This window comes from Musca autumnalis, unplaced genomic scaffold, assembly GCF_047663935.1.
Source record: "Musca autumnalis isolate F117 unplaced genomic scaffold, ASM4766393v1 scaffold_1, whole genome shotgun sequence".
Classification (NCBI taxonomy): Eukaryota; Metazoa; Arthropoda; class Insecta; order Diptera; family Muscidae; genus Musca; species Musca autumnalis.
Window position 1 is genome coordinate 281,335,131 of NW_027411644.1, and position 14,139 is coordinate 281,349,269.

At 39.3% G+C, this 14,139-nt stretch overlaps 1 protein-coding gene across 1 annotated transcript in view; it reads left to right on the forward strand.

Annotated features, from left to right (window-relative positions):
• The window catches only part of Syn (synapsin), a 135,770-nt gene that overhangs the window by 19,941 nt on the left and 101,690 nt on the right, over positions 1 to 14,139 (forward strand). Inside the window, 2 exon segments of the mRNA XM_073961373.1 lie at positions 12,601 to 12,680; positions 12,935 to 13,296. Of these exon segments, the coding sequence (XP_073817474.1) occupies positions 13,065 to 13,296 (232 nt within the window). The 5' untranslated portion in view covers positions 12,601 to 12,680; positions 12,935 to 13,064.

The following is a 14,139-nucleotide window of genomic DNA, read 5'->3' on the forward strand; positions in this document are numbered from 1 at the left end:
CGAACTCGGCGATAAAAAGTATGTCCCATATCATTGAGCCAATATGAATCGACGTGGACTCATTGATACATTTCTATGTACATATGTAATAGAGGTCACTTATACATACGAGTATGTGTATGTATGGCTTATTCCGTTGGTGGTTGTTTTACTGTTGAGGCCTTTTAATCATGTGCATTAAAGACAGTGACTCTGCATATAATCCTGAGGCATTATGTGCGAATTTTAGTTCAGTTTGTAATGGGCCCAATATCTCGTATTGCTGGGCAGTGCTCACCTTGACAGTGGATATGTCACAGAAATTTGTTTCTGTTGCTAGGTTTAAAAGGAACAGAGGAACTCCACAGGGAGGAGTTATATCCCCACTGCTTTGGCTCCTTATCATTAACGAAATCCTTATAAAACTTCACCATATGGGGATTAAGGTGGTTGCTTATGCGGACGATGTGACATCATGAACGGCGCCCTGAAATCACTACATACTTGGGCCACAAGCTGTGGACTGGGTGTGAATCCAGGGAAAACTGAGATGGTACCATTCACCACAAAGACCAAATATTCAAAACCCAATCTACCACGACTAAGAGGTCAAGAAATACCCCTATCAGATCACGCCAAGTACCTAGGCGTCATCCTAGATTCAAAGCTTTTAATCATGTGCATAAAAGACAGTGACTCTGCATATAATCCTGAGGCATTATGTGTGAATTTTAGTTCAGTTTGTAATGGCCCCAATATCTCGTATTGCTGGGCAGTGCTCACCTTGACAGTGGATATGTCACAGACATGTGTTTCTGTTGCTAGGTTTAAGAATATTTCCGTTTATTTGAATCCTTAGTCTATACATAATTTGGATAAAGAGTGCTATTCAAAACATTTGCAACTGTAGTGCTATTATACATTTTATATTGCTCACGAAATTTAAGGGATAACAAGTAAAAAAGGGTATTTTCAGAATTTTGTGGTCCTTTATGGGTATTTGGGCTTGCCGACAAAAAGTGGGGATTAGGATTAATGTTTAAAAGTGTTACGGAGGAGGTACTTAAAGGAATGGACCATTATGGAAGTAGATCTTATTTTGGGAATCATATCTTTTCGATAGATATCACACCCACTAGTCATTTCAGTGGGTCATCGTATAAGATTTGGACCAGTATGCCAGTAAGCACGGACTTGTCGAGGGAATCAACGGTATACAATTCCAAAGAAGCTTCGAACAGACCCTAAACTTCACTTAGACACAAATGTTGAACTTTTGTGGGGGAGGTACGCTAAGGAGAGGACCGATATTGCCCATTTGAGAAGTTAAACTAATTTTGGCCAAATTATTAGGAGGTCCAATTTTTGGACCAAATTGGTTTTCCCGTTCAAGAAATATCGTGCATACCATTTTAGGGACATTTTTTAAATATTGGAGGGAAGTACCGGAAGTTGTGGCCCATCTTTGTACTGAAAGTAAGTTTGGACAAAATATGACGAAGGCCAGATTTTGGGCCAAATCGGTTGATCAGTTCGAGAGTTGTGTTATCGTGATCTCCATCTACTACATATGTGTGCCATGGGGTTTTTTTTATACCTTGGGGCTGTTTTCTCAAGAAGTATGGGGTCCCCCTGAAAAAATTTTACCGTCGTAAGTAAGGCAGCAAATGCAAGTTGCTTCGGGAGCAGATCTTAAAGTAAACTTATCGGAAATTTTGTGTGGGAGGTACCCAAAGTAGTGGACAAATATAGGCCATATTCGAACCTGATCTATATCTGTTAGATATAGTAGACCAATTCTTTAGACCAATTCGGTCACTTCCATCAGGAGGTATCGTGCGCACAATTTTTCCGAATATTTTTTAAGTTTTTGAAGGCGTGGACCGATATGACTTATCTTCGAACTTAAAATAAGTTTGGACAAAATATTACAAAGGACAACGTTTTGACCAGATCGGCAGATCCGTTACAGAGTTATCTTGCGCTCCAACCACTACACGCAGTGTGATATGGGTTTTTGCACCTTTCCTCATGAAGTATGGGTTTGCCCCTGATGAAACTTTTACCGTCGTATAGGGGACAGTGAAAACAAGTTGTTGCAATAAAAATCAAAGCGATCCTAAATTGAACTTTTCCGAAATTTTGTGTGGGAGGTATATTGAGGAGTGGACCGGTTGAGTCCATATTCACGATATTCAAAGTATGGACCAAATCGGTTGATCCCTTTAAGAGTTGTCGTGCGCATAAACTTTTCCGAGCTTTTTTAGAATTTTTGTGTGGGAGGTAACCGAAGAAGTGGACCGATATAGTCCATGTTCGAACTTGATGTTCTTGATCCAAATCGGCTAGTCCCTTCGAGAGTTATAGTGTGCATAATGTTTTCGAAAAAAGCGGAACTTTTGTGAGGGAGTTATCCGAGGGAGTGCACCGATATAACCCATATTCGAACTTAAACTAAGTTTGGACAAAATATTACGAAAGCCAAATTTTGGAATGAATCGGTTGATCCGTTCGAGAGTTCTCGTGCGCTCCAGCCAGACAGACAGACGGACGGACATTGCTAAATCAACTCCAAATTGTCTGAAACGAATTTCGTCCAAACATACTTTGGGTCTAAAACCATTATTTCGATGAGGCACATTTTGTCCGTATGAACGTGTATGCACCCTCGTTAGCATTAATGCTGAGGGTATAAAAATGCCTCTACTATTTTAGGTTGATTGTTTAGGGACCGTCTTAGACGGTCTGGCGATAGAGTTATATTTTCGATTAATCGTTTGAACATTTCGACTGGTATCTGACGAATGACACGCGTGATATCTTGCCTAAGGCCTGAATCGAAGAGGGATTGTCTGCATGCACTTTAGACTTTACATATTCCCACAGGAAAAAGTCCAACGGTGTAATATCACACGATGTTGGTGGCCAATCGAACGGCCCAAAACGTGAAATTGTCTGCTCATTGAAGTGTTCCCTTAATAAAGCCATTGAGTGATGCCATGTTGGGAAGTAGCATCGTCTTGTTGAAACCAAAATGTCGCCGAGATCACGAGCTTCATTTTCAGACATCAAATAGTCGGCTATCATGGTCGCCATTGAAGGTTACGTTCTCACCGATCATTTTTAAAGAAATATGGACTGATGATTCCAAACCGCAAGAAACCGTCGTTTTTTCTGGATGAAGTGATATGATGTGAATCTCTTTACGTTGCTCTTAACCCAAATGCGGCTACTTTCCTTGCTTACATACCCATTAAGCCAGAATGGGCCTTATCACTAAACAAAATTTGGCTCGAAACACATTCCTCAAAGAATGTGAATATTTGTAATAAAGTTGAACGATTTCCAAACATTGTTTAGTCGTAAGTCTTTCAAGGATGAAATGCCAAACAATACTAAACAAACATAACATGACAGCATGACACGAATCATACGTGATCATTAAAAAACAAGTAAAAAGGTATCAGTCGGCTTTGCCGACAGAGATATACCCTCAGCCTGTGTGGACTGAAATACTTTTTTTTCCAAAAAAAAAAATAAATAAATAAATGTATGGGCGTATGAACCGACAGAAATATGGATTGGATTAAAGCTCAAAAATTTGCGGGGGATATCGATAGATAGGGCTTTTGTACCATACCAGCCTACGAAAAGCATAATATCGGACCACTAGGGAAACCTTCAGTAAAAATGTCCAAAGGATTCTCGAACAGACCCTCAACTACAAAAATGTGTTGAACATTTGTATCAGTGGTACCCCAAGTATTGGACCTATGGAGCCTATATTTGAACATAAACTAAGCTTGGACAAAAAATTTCGAGATCGAAAATTTGGACCAAATCGGTTGCTACGTTTGTGAGATATTGCGCTTATCATTTTAGCAAATATTTTCAAACATTTGTGGGAGAGGTACCGGAAGCAGTGGACCTATAGCACTACCATCGAATTTCATCTAATATTCGAAGAAATATTACGACATCCACGAACGCAGTATTCGGTTCGAGCTTTACCCCTGCCATAGGGTTTTTTTACAACTTTCGGGTTGTTTTCTCAAGAAGTATGGGCTTGCCCCTGTCGTAATTGAGACAGAGAATGCAAGATTCGTCAACAAAAATCAAAGTGATTCGAGAACAGGTCTTAAAGAGAATTTTTCCAAAATTTTGTGAGGATGGTACCCGAAGGATTGAACAAAACAAATATAGTCCATATTCGAACTTTATCTATATCTGGTAAATATATTAGGATGTGTAAAGTATGGACCAAATCGCTCACTCCCATCCAGAGTTATCGTGCGCACAATTTTTCCGAAAATTTTTGGGGTAGGTACCTGAAGGTGTGGACCGATATGGCTTATCTTAAACTAAGTTTGCACAAAATATTACGAAGGCCACATTTTGGACCGGCTCAGTAGATCCGTTCGAGAGTTATCTTGCGCTCCAACCACTACACACGGTGTCATAGGGTTTTTTTTGAATCTTTAAGGCTAGTTTCTCGGGAAGTGTGGACTTGCCCCTGATGAAACTTGTACCGTCGTATGTGGGGCAGTGACTACAAGTTGCTACAACAAAAATCAAAGCGATTCGAGAGCAGGTCCTAAACTAAACTTTTCCGAAATTTTATGTGGGAGGAACCCGAAGGGGTGGACCGATTGAGTCCATACTTAAACATCATATTACTCTGGTAGAATGTTTACGCTATACAAAGTATGGACCAAATCGGTCACTCCCTTCAAGAGTTATCGTGCGCCTAAACTTTCCGAACATTTTCGAACTTTTGTGTGGGGAGGTACCGGAAGGAGTGGACCGATGTAGCTCATCTTCGAACTTAAACTAAAAAAACAAAAACAAAAAACATTGTTATCAATGAGTGCACCCCGATTCATATTTAAGCTCAATGATATGGGACCTACTGTTTATCGCCGAGTCCGAATGGCGTGTCTTAAGACACCACTTGTGGAGAAGTTTTTCAAGGCTGAAATACTCAGGAAATGTCGCCAACATTACGGGGGGTATTTTGCCACCGTTGAAAAAATGTTGATGTTGCCTGGCAGGGGAATCGAACCCACGACATTCTTCTGAACCCACGACCGTGTGCAAGGCGGGCCTGCATACCATTGCACCACGGTGTCACCCAACTTAAACTAAGTTTGGGCAAAATATTACGAAAGCCAAAATTTGAACCGAATCGGTTCATCCGTTCGAGAGTTATCGTGCGCTCCAGCCAGCAGGACAGACAGACGGACGGACATGGCTAGATCGACTCCAAATTGTCTGAAACACATTTCGCCCAAACATATTTGGGGTATAAACCCATTATTTCGATGAGGCACACATCGTATCAAAGTGAATATACCCTCTTTAGCCTAAAGGCTGAGGGTATAAAAAGGCTTCTGCAAAAAGTACCTCGAGTTGGATCACCCGCTAATTATAGCACTTGGTTCGGTTCGGTTAGTTGACCTTCTACAGAAAATTTGTCCCAAAAGCCGTACTAAGAAAGAATTTCTATTCCTCTTTATATGTTGCTTTACTTTTTCCAATTTCAGCCTCGTCCTCTATTGCTTACTCCATCGAGGCGTTAGCCTTCCACTTTTACGAACACCGCATGTGGCCCGTATTTATACGCAGTTTTAGTGGGTTCATCATCCCTCATTCTTATGCAATCTTTGTATCTCGATACATTTAACTATACTGGTGTTGTTGTATAGCCGTAGGATGCTCACGTTCAAATAATTCGTCCTGCCAGATAGTGCTAACTAGCTGATGTATACACCTTATCGCAATCGGTTTTAAATCAATCTCATCCTACCACTTTATTATTTTTCAGTCGCTTTATTGCTGTCTTTGCCTCATCTTGACTCATCTTATATACATTCAATACCTTCTTCTGGGTTTGGATCTATGTAGTCTTTGCCGTATTCGCTAGTGTTGGATACCAACTGTTTGGAAAAAGGCTCTTTCCATATCCTGAGCACACCATATACATACATGCATCCGTTGCCAGTACCAAAAACATCAGTTTGATGTTTCACTCTTTGCTAAAATTTTAGAACTTCATTGTGGCTTCTATACATCTCGATTCATTTCACACTACCGCTTTTCCATTTCTGATTTTTTTATGCGAAAAAGTAGTTTCTCCCATCTCTTTTCGCCCGATGCTTCTCTTGTGGGCTACTCGTTGCTCCTGAGTGCTGAATCGCCCTTATTGTGGCATTTTTCTCTTCGGTAGGAACACAACACTCCTGTTTGTCTGGTCTGGAGATAGCCAGGTGCCCATATGAATGCCGAGATGTTTAAATCTGGTACTGTTACAATGATTTTAGCCGCCGCGAAGTCTATTAGCCTCATTCCATTGTCAGGTCTTTCACTATGCAGACTGAATTTCCCAACTGTTGGGCCAGACATTCTCCTTTTCATTTTTGGGCAATAAAATCGCCTAGAATAATTTTAATACCAAACCCAGTTTTATGGTTCTTATGGGGAATGAGCGGCATATGTAAGCTCACTATCTTTTACGGGTGTTAAAGACAGCTCCCCAGGTAACACCACGGATAGGTCAATGTCCACTTAAGATGAGAGAGTTACCAAGATAAGTCATGGGAGTTGTCATGTTTAAGCCTGTCAGCCGTTGCTTGGTATCCCCTACGTCACCCGAACCACAAGAAGTACCCTCTGTAAAAGTTTCCAAAGGATACTCGAACAGACCTTAAACTGCACCCAAAAGTGTGAGGGAGGTATCCTAAGAATGGCTCATTTTCAACTTAACCTATGTTTGGACAAAATATTACGATCACCAAAGTTTGGTACAAATCGGTTGCTACGTTTAATAGATTTCGAGCTTACATTTTAGTGAATATTTTTGAACTTCTGTTAAAGAAGTTTTCGTGGAAAAAATAAAAAATGGGTTTTGGACTGCACGGCTGGGGGTAGCTCCTTAAAAAGGCTAAGCTAATCAGAATCATAATATTGGGCCCGCTCTAGGCATTTCTAGGTTGATTTGGCATATTTATTTTAGTATTATTGTACCCTACACCACATTGTGATAAGGTGCTTTATGTCTTTGTGCATTTGCATGTAATATGCAAAAGGAAACGTGATAGACCCATAGTTTCTTTTGGGCATATACATAGAATCACTTTCTGAGTCGATTTATGTATGTCCGTCCATCTGTCCATGTATTTTTGTGATCAAAGTACAGGTCGCATTTATTGTCCGATTTAGCTAAAAATTGGGGAAGATTATTTTTTTAGCCATATGAAGAACCCTATTGATTTTGGTAAAAATCGGTTCAGATTTGGATATAGCTCCCATATATACATATGTTCGCCCGATTTGAGGTATTTGCTGTACCAACCACGCAAATTCAGTCCAATATAGTTGGAACTTGGAAAATGTCACCGAATTCGGATTAGAAATAAGTGTGCCAAATTATGCTGAAATCGGTTTAGATTTGGATATATCTCCCATATATATGTTCGCCCGATTTCATGCATTTGGTGCACCAAACACAAACTCTGTTCCTTTTTTTACTTCCTTTTTCGGCCGATTTCATATATTTGAAGAAATTTCGAAAATGAAACACAATTTGGTCTAGAAAAATTTCGCCAAATTATATTGAAAACGTTTAACGCTTTCCTTACTGGCTACACACTCAGCATTTTTTCTACATACACTTTCACTTTCGGGCAAAATGTGCCTCATCGAAATAATGGTTTTCACTCTTGGAGGGAGTAACCGATTTGGTCCATACTTTACTTACTTACTTAGCTGGCCCATTACAGAACATTTGTTCCATATGCCGAACTAAGAAAAGATCTCCATTTCTCTCTATTTGTTGCTTCGCACTCTGGAATACCGCGCCTTTTCATCTCATCATCCACTGGTTTGCGCCATCTATTCCTTGGCCTGCCAATTCTGCGTGCACCACCAAGCGGTCCGTATATATACGCCTTTTTAGCGGGTTCATCATAGCTAAGTATGTAAGTCGGCTTTCGGTTAATCGATTAATCGACTTTTTGCTGTCAAAAGTCTAAAAATCGTAGTCTACTTTTGTCTGGAGGGAAAATCGCATAATCGATTACCCTATGATCGATTTTCGAGTTTGACCGTAGATTGTTGACTTGGTGGTTTTACACTTTTGGCGGTCGACGAATAATCGATTTTCTGCGGTTATGACAAAGTCGAAAGTCGAGTTTTAAGACAACTGAAATAATCGCAAGAGCGAATAATCTTATTTTTAGTTTTAGACCAAAATCGAAAAGTCGAAAAATCGATTATTGCTTTCCATTACCTATCCCTACCTTGTACTTTTCAAGTACGTCTGCCAATGCGAAGACTGCACCTTCTCTATAAAGAGTGCGAACATTCCAGGTGCAGATTCGCAGATCATGGTCCTTAAAACGTTTGCGGGGTTCGTCAACTTTAGAGAGGTTTGTTTTACTTTTCTTTCGTTTTTTTATAGTAGGCTGTTTTTTCTAGGGGAGGGTTACTAACCCGACGCCCAAACCCAAGTTTTTAACGTTCTTATGGGTGAACGCGTGGCACATGTTAGCTCACTACCTTTAACGGGTGTTAAAGACAGTTCCCCAGGTGACACCACGGGGAGGTCAGTGTCCACTTGAGATGAAAGAGGGACCAAGATAAATCCTGGGCTTCGCCATGTTAAAACCGGTCAGGACTGTTCCTTGGTATCTTCCATCCCCTGCGTCACCCTCCATACTTTGCACATTGTGAAATTTCTACCAGATTTAGATGAGGTTCTAATATGGACTGAACGCTCCACTCCTTTGGGTACCTCCCACACAAAATTTCGGAAAAATTCAGTAAAGTTCTCGAATCGCTTTGATTTTTGTTTTAACAACTCGTATTCACTGTCCCCTATACGACGGTACAAGTTTAATCAGGAAAAGGCCATACTTTATGAGAAAATAGACTGAAAGGTGGAAAAACCCCTTATGACACCGTGTTATTTTGCCAAAACTTAGTTTAAGTTTGAAGATATGCCATATCGGCCCAATCCTTCAGGTACCTCCCCACAACAGTTCAAAAATGTTCGGAAACATTTTACGAACGGTAACTCTTGATGGGAGTGACCGATCTGGTCCATTCTTTACCCATCCAGATATGGATCAGGTTCGAATATGGACTTTATTTGTCCACTCCTTCGGATTTCTCCCACACAAAATTGAGGATAAGTTCACTTTAAGACCTGCTCTCGAATCATTTTTGTTGCAGCAAGTTGCATCCACTGTCTAAATTACGACGGTAAACGTTTCTCAGGCGCGGTTCCATACTTGTTGAGAAAACAGCCGGATATGTTTAAAAAACACCTATGGCGCCTAGTGGCTGGAGAGCACGATAACTCTCGAACTGATTTGTTCCAAAACTTGGCCTTCGTCATATTTTGTCCAAACTTAGTTTCAGTTCGAAGATGGGCAATACCAGTCCGCAACTTTCGGTACTTCCCCCCAATATTTAAAAAATGTCACTAAAATGACAAAAGTTAAAAATTTGTGTCCAAGTGCAGTTAGAAGATTCTTTGGAAATGTGTACAGATGCTGTTCGTTATGATCCTGTTTACAGCGATATTATGTTTTCCGTGTACATGTCCATTCTTCCGATTATTGCTTTCCATTACCTATCCCTACCTTGTACTTTTCAAGTACGTCTGCCAATGCGAAGACTGCACCTTCTCTATAAAGAGTGCGAACATTCCAGGTGCAGATTCGCAGATCATGGTCCTTAAAACGTTTGCGGGGTTCGTCAACTTTAGAGAGGTTTGTTTTACTTTTCTTTCGTTTTTTTATAGTAGGCTGTTTTTTCTAGGGGAGGGTTACTAACCCGACGCCCAAACCCAAGTTTTTAACGTTCTTATGGGTGAACGCGTGGCACATGTTAGCTCACTACCTTTAACGGGTGTTAAAGACAGTTCCCCAGGTGACACCACGGGGAGGTCAGTGTCCACTTGAGATGAAAGAGGGACCAAGATAAATCCTGGGCTTCGCCATGTTAAAACCGGTCAGGACTGTTCCTTGGTATCTTCCATCCCCTGCGTCACCCTCCATACTTTGCACATTGTGAAATTTCTACCAGATTTAGATGAGGTTCTAATATGGACTGAACGCTCCACTCCTTTGGGTACCTCCCACACAAAATTTCGGAAAAATTCAGTAAAGTTCTCGAATCGCTTTGATTTTTGTTTTAACAACTCGTATTCACTGTCCCCTATACGACGGTACAAGTTTAATCAGGAAAAGGCCATACTTTATGAGAAAATAGACTGAAAGGTGGAAAAACCCCTTATGACACCGTGTTATTTTGCCAAAACTTAGTTTAAGTTTGAAGATATGCCATATCGGCCCAATCCTTCAGGTACCTCCCCACAACAGTTCAAAAATGTTCGGAAACATTTTACGAACGGTAACTCTTGATGGGAGTGACCGATCTGGTCCATTCTTTACCCATCCAGATATGGATCAGGTTCGAATATGGACTTTATTTGTCCACTCCTTCGGATTTCTCCCACACAAAATTGAGGATAAGTTCACTTTAAGACCTGCTCTCGAATCATTTTTGTTGCAGCAAGTTGCATCCACTGTCTAAATTACGACGGTAAACGTTTCTCAGGCGCGGTTCCATACTTGTTGAGAAAACAGCCGGATATGTTTAAAAAACACCTATGGCGCCTAGTGGCTGGAGAGCACGATAACTCTCGAACTGATTTGTTCCAAAACTTGGCCTTCGTCATATTTTGTCCAAACTTAGTTTCAGTTCGAAGATGGGCAATACCAGTCCGCAACTTTCGGTACTTCCCCCCAATATTTAAAAAATGTCACTAAAATGACAAAAGTTAAAAATTTGTGTCCAAGTGCAGTTAGAAGATTCTTTGGAAATGTGTACAGATGCTGTTCGTTATGATCCTGTTTACAGCGATATTATGTTTTCCGTGTACATGTCCATTCTTCCGGTCATGCTGGTCCAAAAGTTATACGATGACTCACTGAAATGACTAGTGGGCGCGGTATCTATCGAAAAGATATGACTCCCAAAATAAGATCCATATCCATAATGGACCAAGTCGGTAAATTCCTTTAAGTACCTCCACCGTTACACTTTTGAATTGTAATCATAATCCACATTTTTGTCGGCAAGCTCAAATGACCAGAAAGGGCCACAAAATTCTGAAAATATCCTAATACATTCGATCTGCCCGTAGATGAGAGTTTACATTCATATAGGCTGAAGGTAGATCTCTGTCAGCAAAGTTAGCTGATACTTTTTTAGTTGTTTTTTTGTACCATTTAACCGATAGGGATCCAACAAAAATGTCAATGACTCTTATGTAGGTTTATTCGCTGTTCAATCCACATAATATTTTGCAAATTTCTCTTCGTAAATGATTGTTCTACGCAAGGAGTCATATATAAAACTCTCCACAATCCTTCCATTTTCATAAACAGTTTCAACTTTCACTGTCTTTGCCAAACTCCATCAAGCCTAATGACTCTATTTACTCCATTTTTTTATTTGGCCTTTTAACAAGAATTATTACAAAATTATTCTGGCAAAGAAACAAAACAACATGTCCAAAAAAGAAATTATTTAAGCTAAATGTCATTCCCGAAAACCAAAGGATTTTGTTACGCTTTCTTGAAATACGAGTTCATTTATCATCACAATGCTCATCTTTCCAAGATTCCATTTCTCCATAATTTCTTTTTGTCACTCTACCAACCAACCATAGTTATGTTTTTGGCGGCTATATAGGTTAAGTATTTTGTTTTCATTTTTCTTTCCATCATAAGCATCTGTAATTCTATATGTGAGTGTGTGTTTATTTATATAAGTGTGTATGTATTTGTGTAATTTAAAATAGACAAAAAAATATTTACACACACACGTCAACATGCAAACGACAGGATATTTTTTCTATGTGTGTTTTTATAACTACAACTGTATATTTCTCTTATTAAAAAATAAATCTACTAATCACAACGTATGGGAATCCTAAGCATATGAAATTTTAAACCGATTCCGCAAAATACCCCCATATTTTTTCTCAGGAAAATTTTCTGGGGTATTGTAAAACCGACTTGAAACGGAATCGAATTTTAATGTTTTTTACCATCTTTGCTGGTGTGAATTTTCATTTGAAGTATGCAAAAGAAGAAAAAAAGAAAAAACAAACAAGGAAATGAAAAAAATCTATCGACTAACTTAGCTATCTATGATTAGAATGACAAATAATGCACCTTTTTCTTTTAGAAAACAAAACTTTAGTTTTTCTTTATTTTTTATTTTGGATTTTGTATTGTGTTTTGTCTTCCAGTTTTTATGTTTTTTGTGATTACAAAAACAAAACGCTTTAAATGTTATACAAAAATTAAAAAAAAATATAACAATTCTAACCAAAAATATTTTTTTTTCAAACAAATTCTATCTCTCCCCTCTCTCTCTCTCTCTGATTTTAAAACTGTGCGAATTTGTTTATTTTTTTGTGATTCTTCAATGCATCCCCTAAAAAATAAAAACAAACGATTTTTGTTAAATTGTCATTTTAACACATCGTTTGTTTAATCAACGAAAAAATATAAATTATGTTTCCCCCCAATTAAATCCCCCCAGAAGGAAACTAAAACCGGCACCCTGAATTTCTCATCGTTCAAGAGCAGTTTTACTTCCAATGTTAATTTCCTGAAGAGAAGGTAAAAACGTTTAAAAGAATCTACGTCCCCCCAGACAGCAACAAAGTTGTACTAATTTAAAATTTCATATGGTTTGGCTCTCTTTGTTCTCTCTTCTTCCTCTTTTTTGTATTCTTCTACACTTTTTTTTATATCTCTTGTTCCCCTTAATTGGTATTATATGATCGAAAACCACACTTTTTCCATCACACACAATCAACACAATTTAACGGAACTTCCAAATTCTACACTTACACATATCCACACACGTACAGATTCAGCTCGGGAGATTTATCTTCCGAGGCTGATGATATCGATCCAAATGATTTGCCACCGGCAGCGCGTCCCATCCAGGAACAACCAACGAAACCACCAACAGCGGTTTCGTCTGGTGGCCCACCTAACATGCCACCACCACCGGCACCGGGCACCGCCAATATACCGCCACAGCCAACGGGCAATGCACCTGACTTCTCGTTAAGTTTTGGCAAGACAACAGCTACCAATCCAACGGCCACAGCTGCCCCGCCTCGTGGTGTTAGCGCCCCAACCAGTCCGGCTAAATCGCGTGAAAGTCTGTTGCAACGTGTTCAAAGCTTAACGGGAGCCGCACGAGATCAAGGCGCTTCAATTTTGGGTATAACCAATTTCAATATTTGTTCTTACTTGAATCGCTTATGATTTTGAATGCTCAATCACACCACTAACTAATTATTAGTCTGCACGAATGACTAGAGTTTTGGTTACAGCAATAACAACAACAACAAAACATAACTACTAACACTTTTACAAATATATTTTAAAAAGCGCACTATGTATTATATGCTTTATGCTACAAAACATACTTATCACGAATACGACATTTTGCGAAGAAAGAAGAAATGAGACATTCAAATAAATCATGGCCTTTAAACGCACTATGCAAAAGAAAGTGTATGTCACACCTCAAACTTTAGAATTTTAAATCTTCGGTTCAATAGTGTATATACTGTTCAGTGGGACCTCTTTATCCGCTATACATAAAAAAATCATGTCCAAAATCGTCGAAAAGAAGGGGGAATTGGTTTGGATCTTCTCCTTGAAACCCAAAATTTTAGGGACAATATAAGCCTCATATCGCATAAACCCCAAAAAATCGAAAAAAAAACAAGACCTGGTAATGATTGCAATTATATTATAGAGGAGGACGACAAAGAAGTACTTACTCTATGGCCACGCTTACGAACATTAGGAGTGGTTAAATACCTACATGTACCTTAAGAACTATTCATATCATTGCCCACAACTCTTGGTTTGTAGTGGGAGCCAAAACAGAAATAGTGCCATCGTTAACCATTACATTATTTTGTAATGTGTTATCCGTATCATGTAGCTCCAAAAATGTTGCTGGAGAGATACACGCAATAATTCCATGCCAAATTCCATTATTTATCTTGATTCCTCTTTCGCCTCACTGGCCTCTCCGTGGCGTCACATGGGA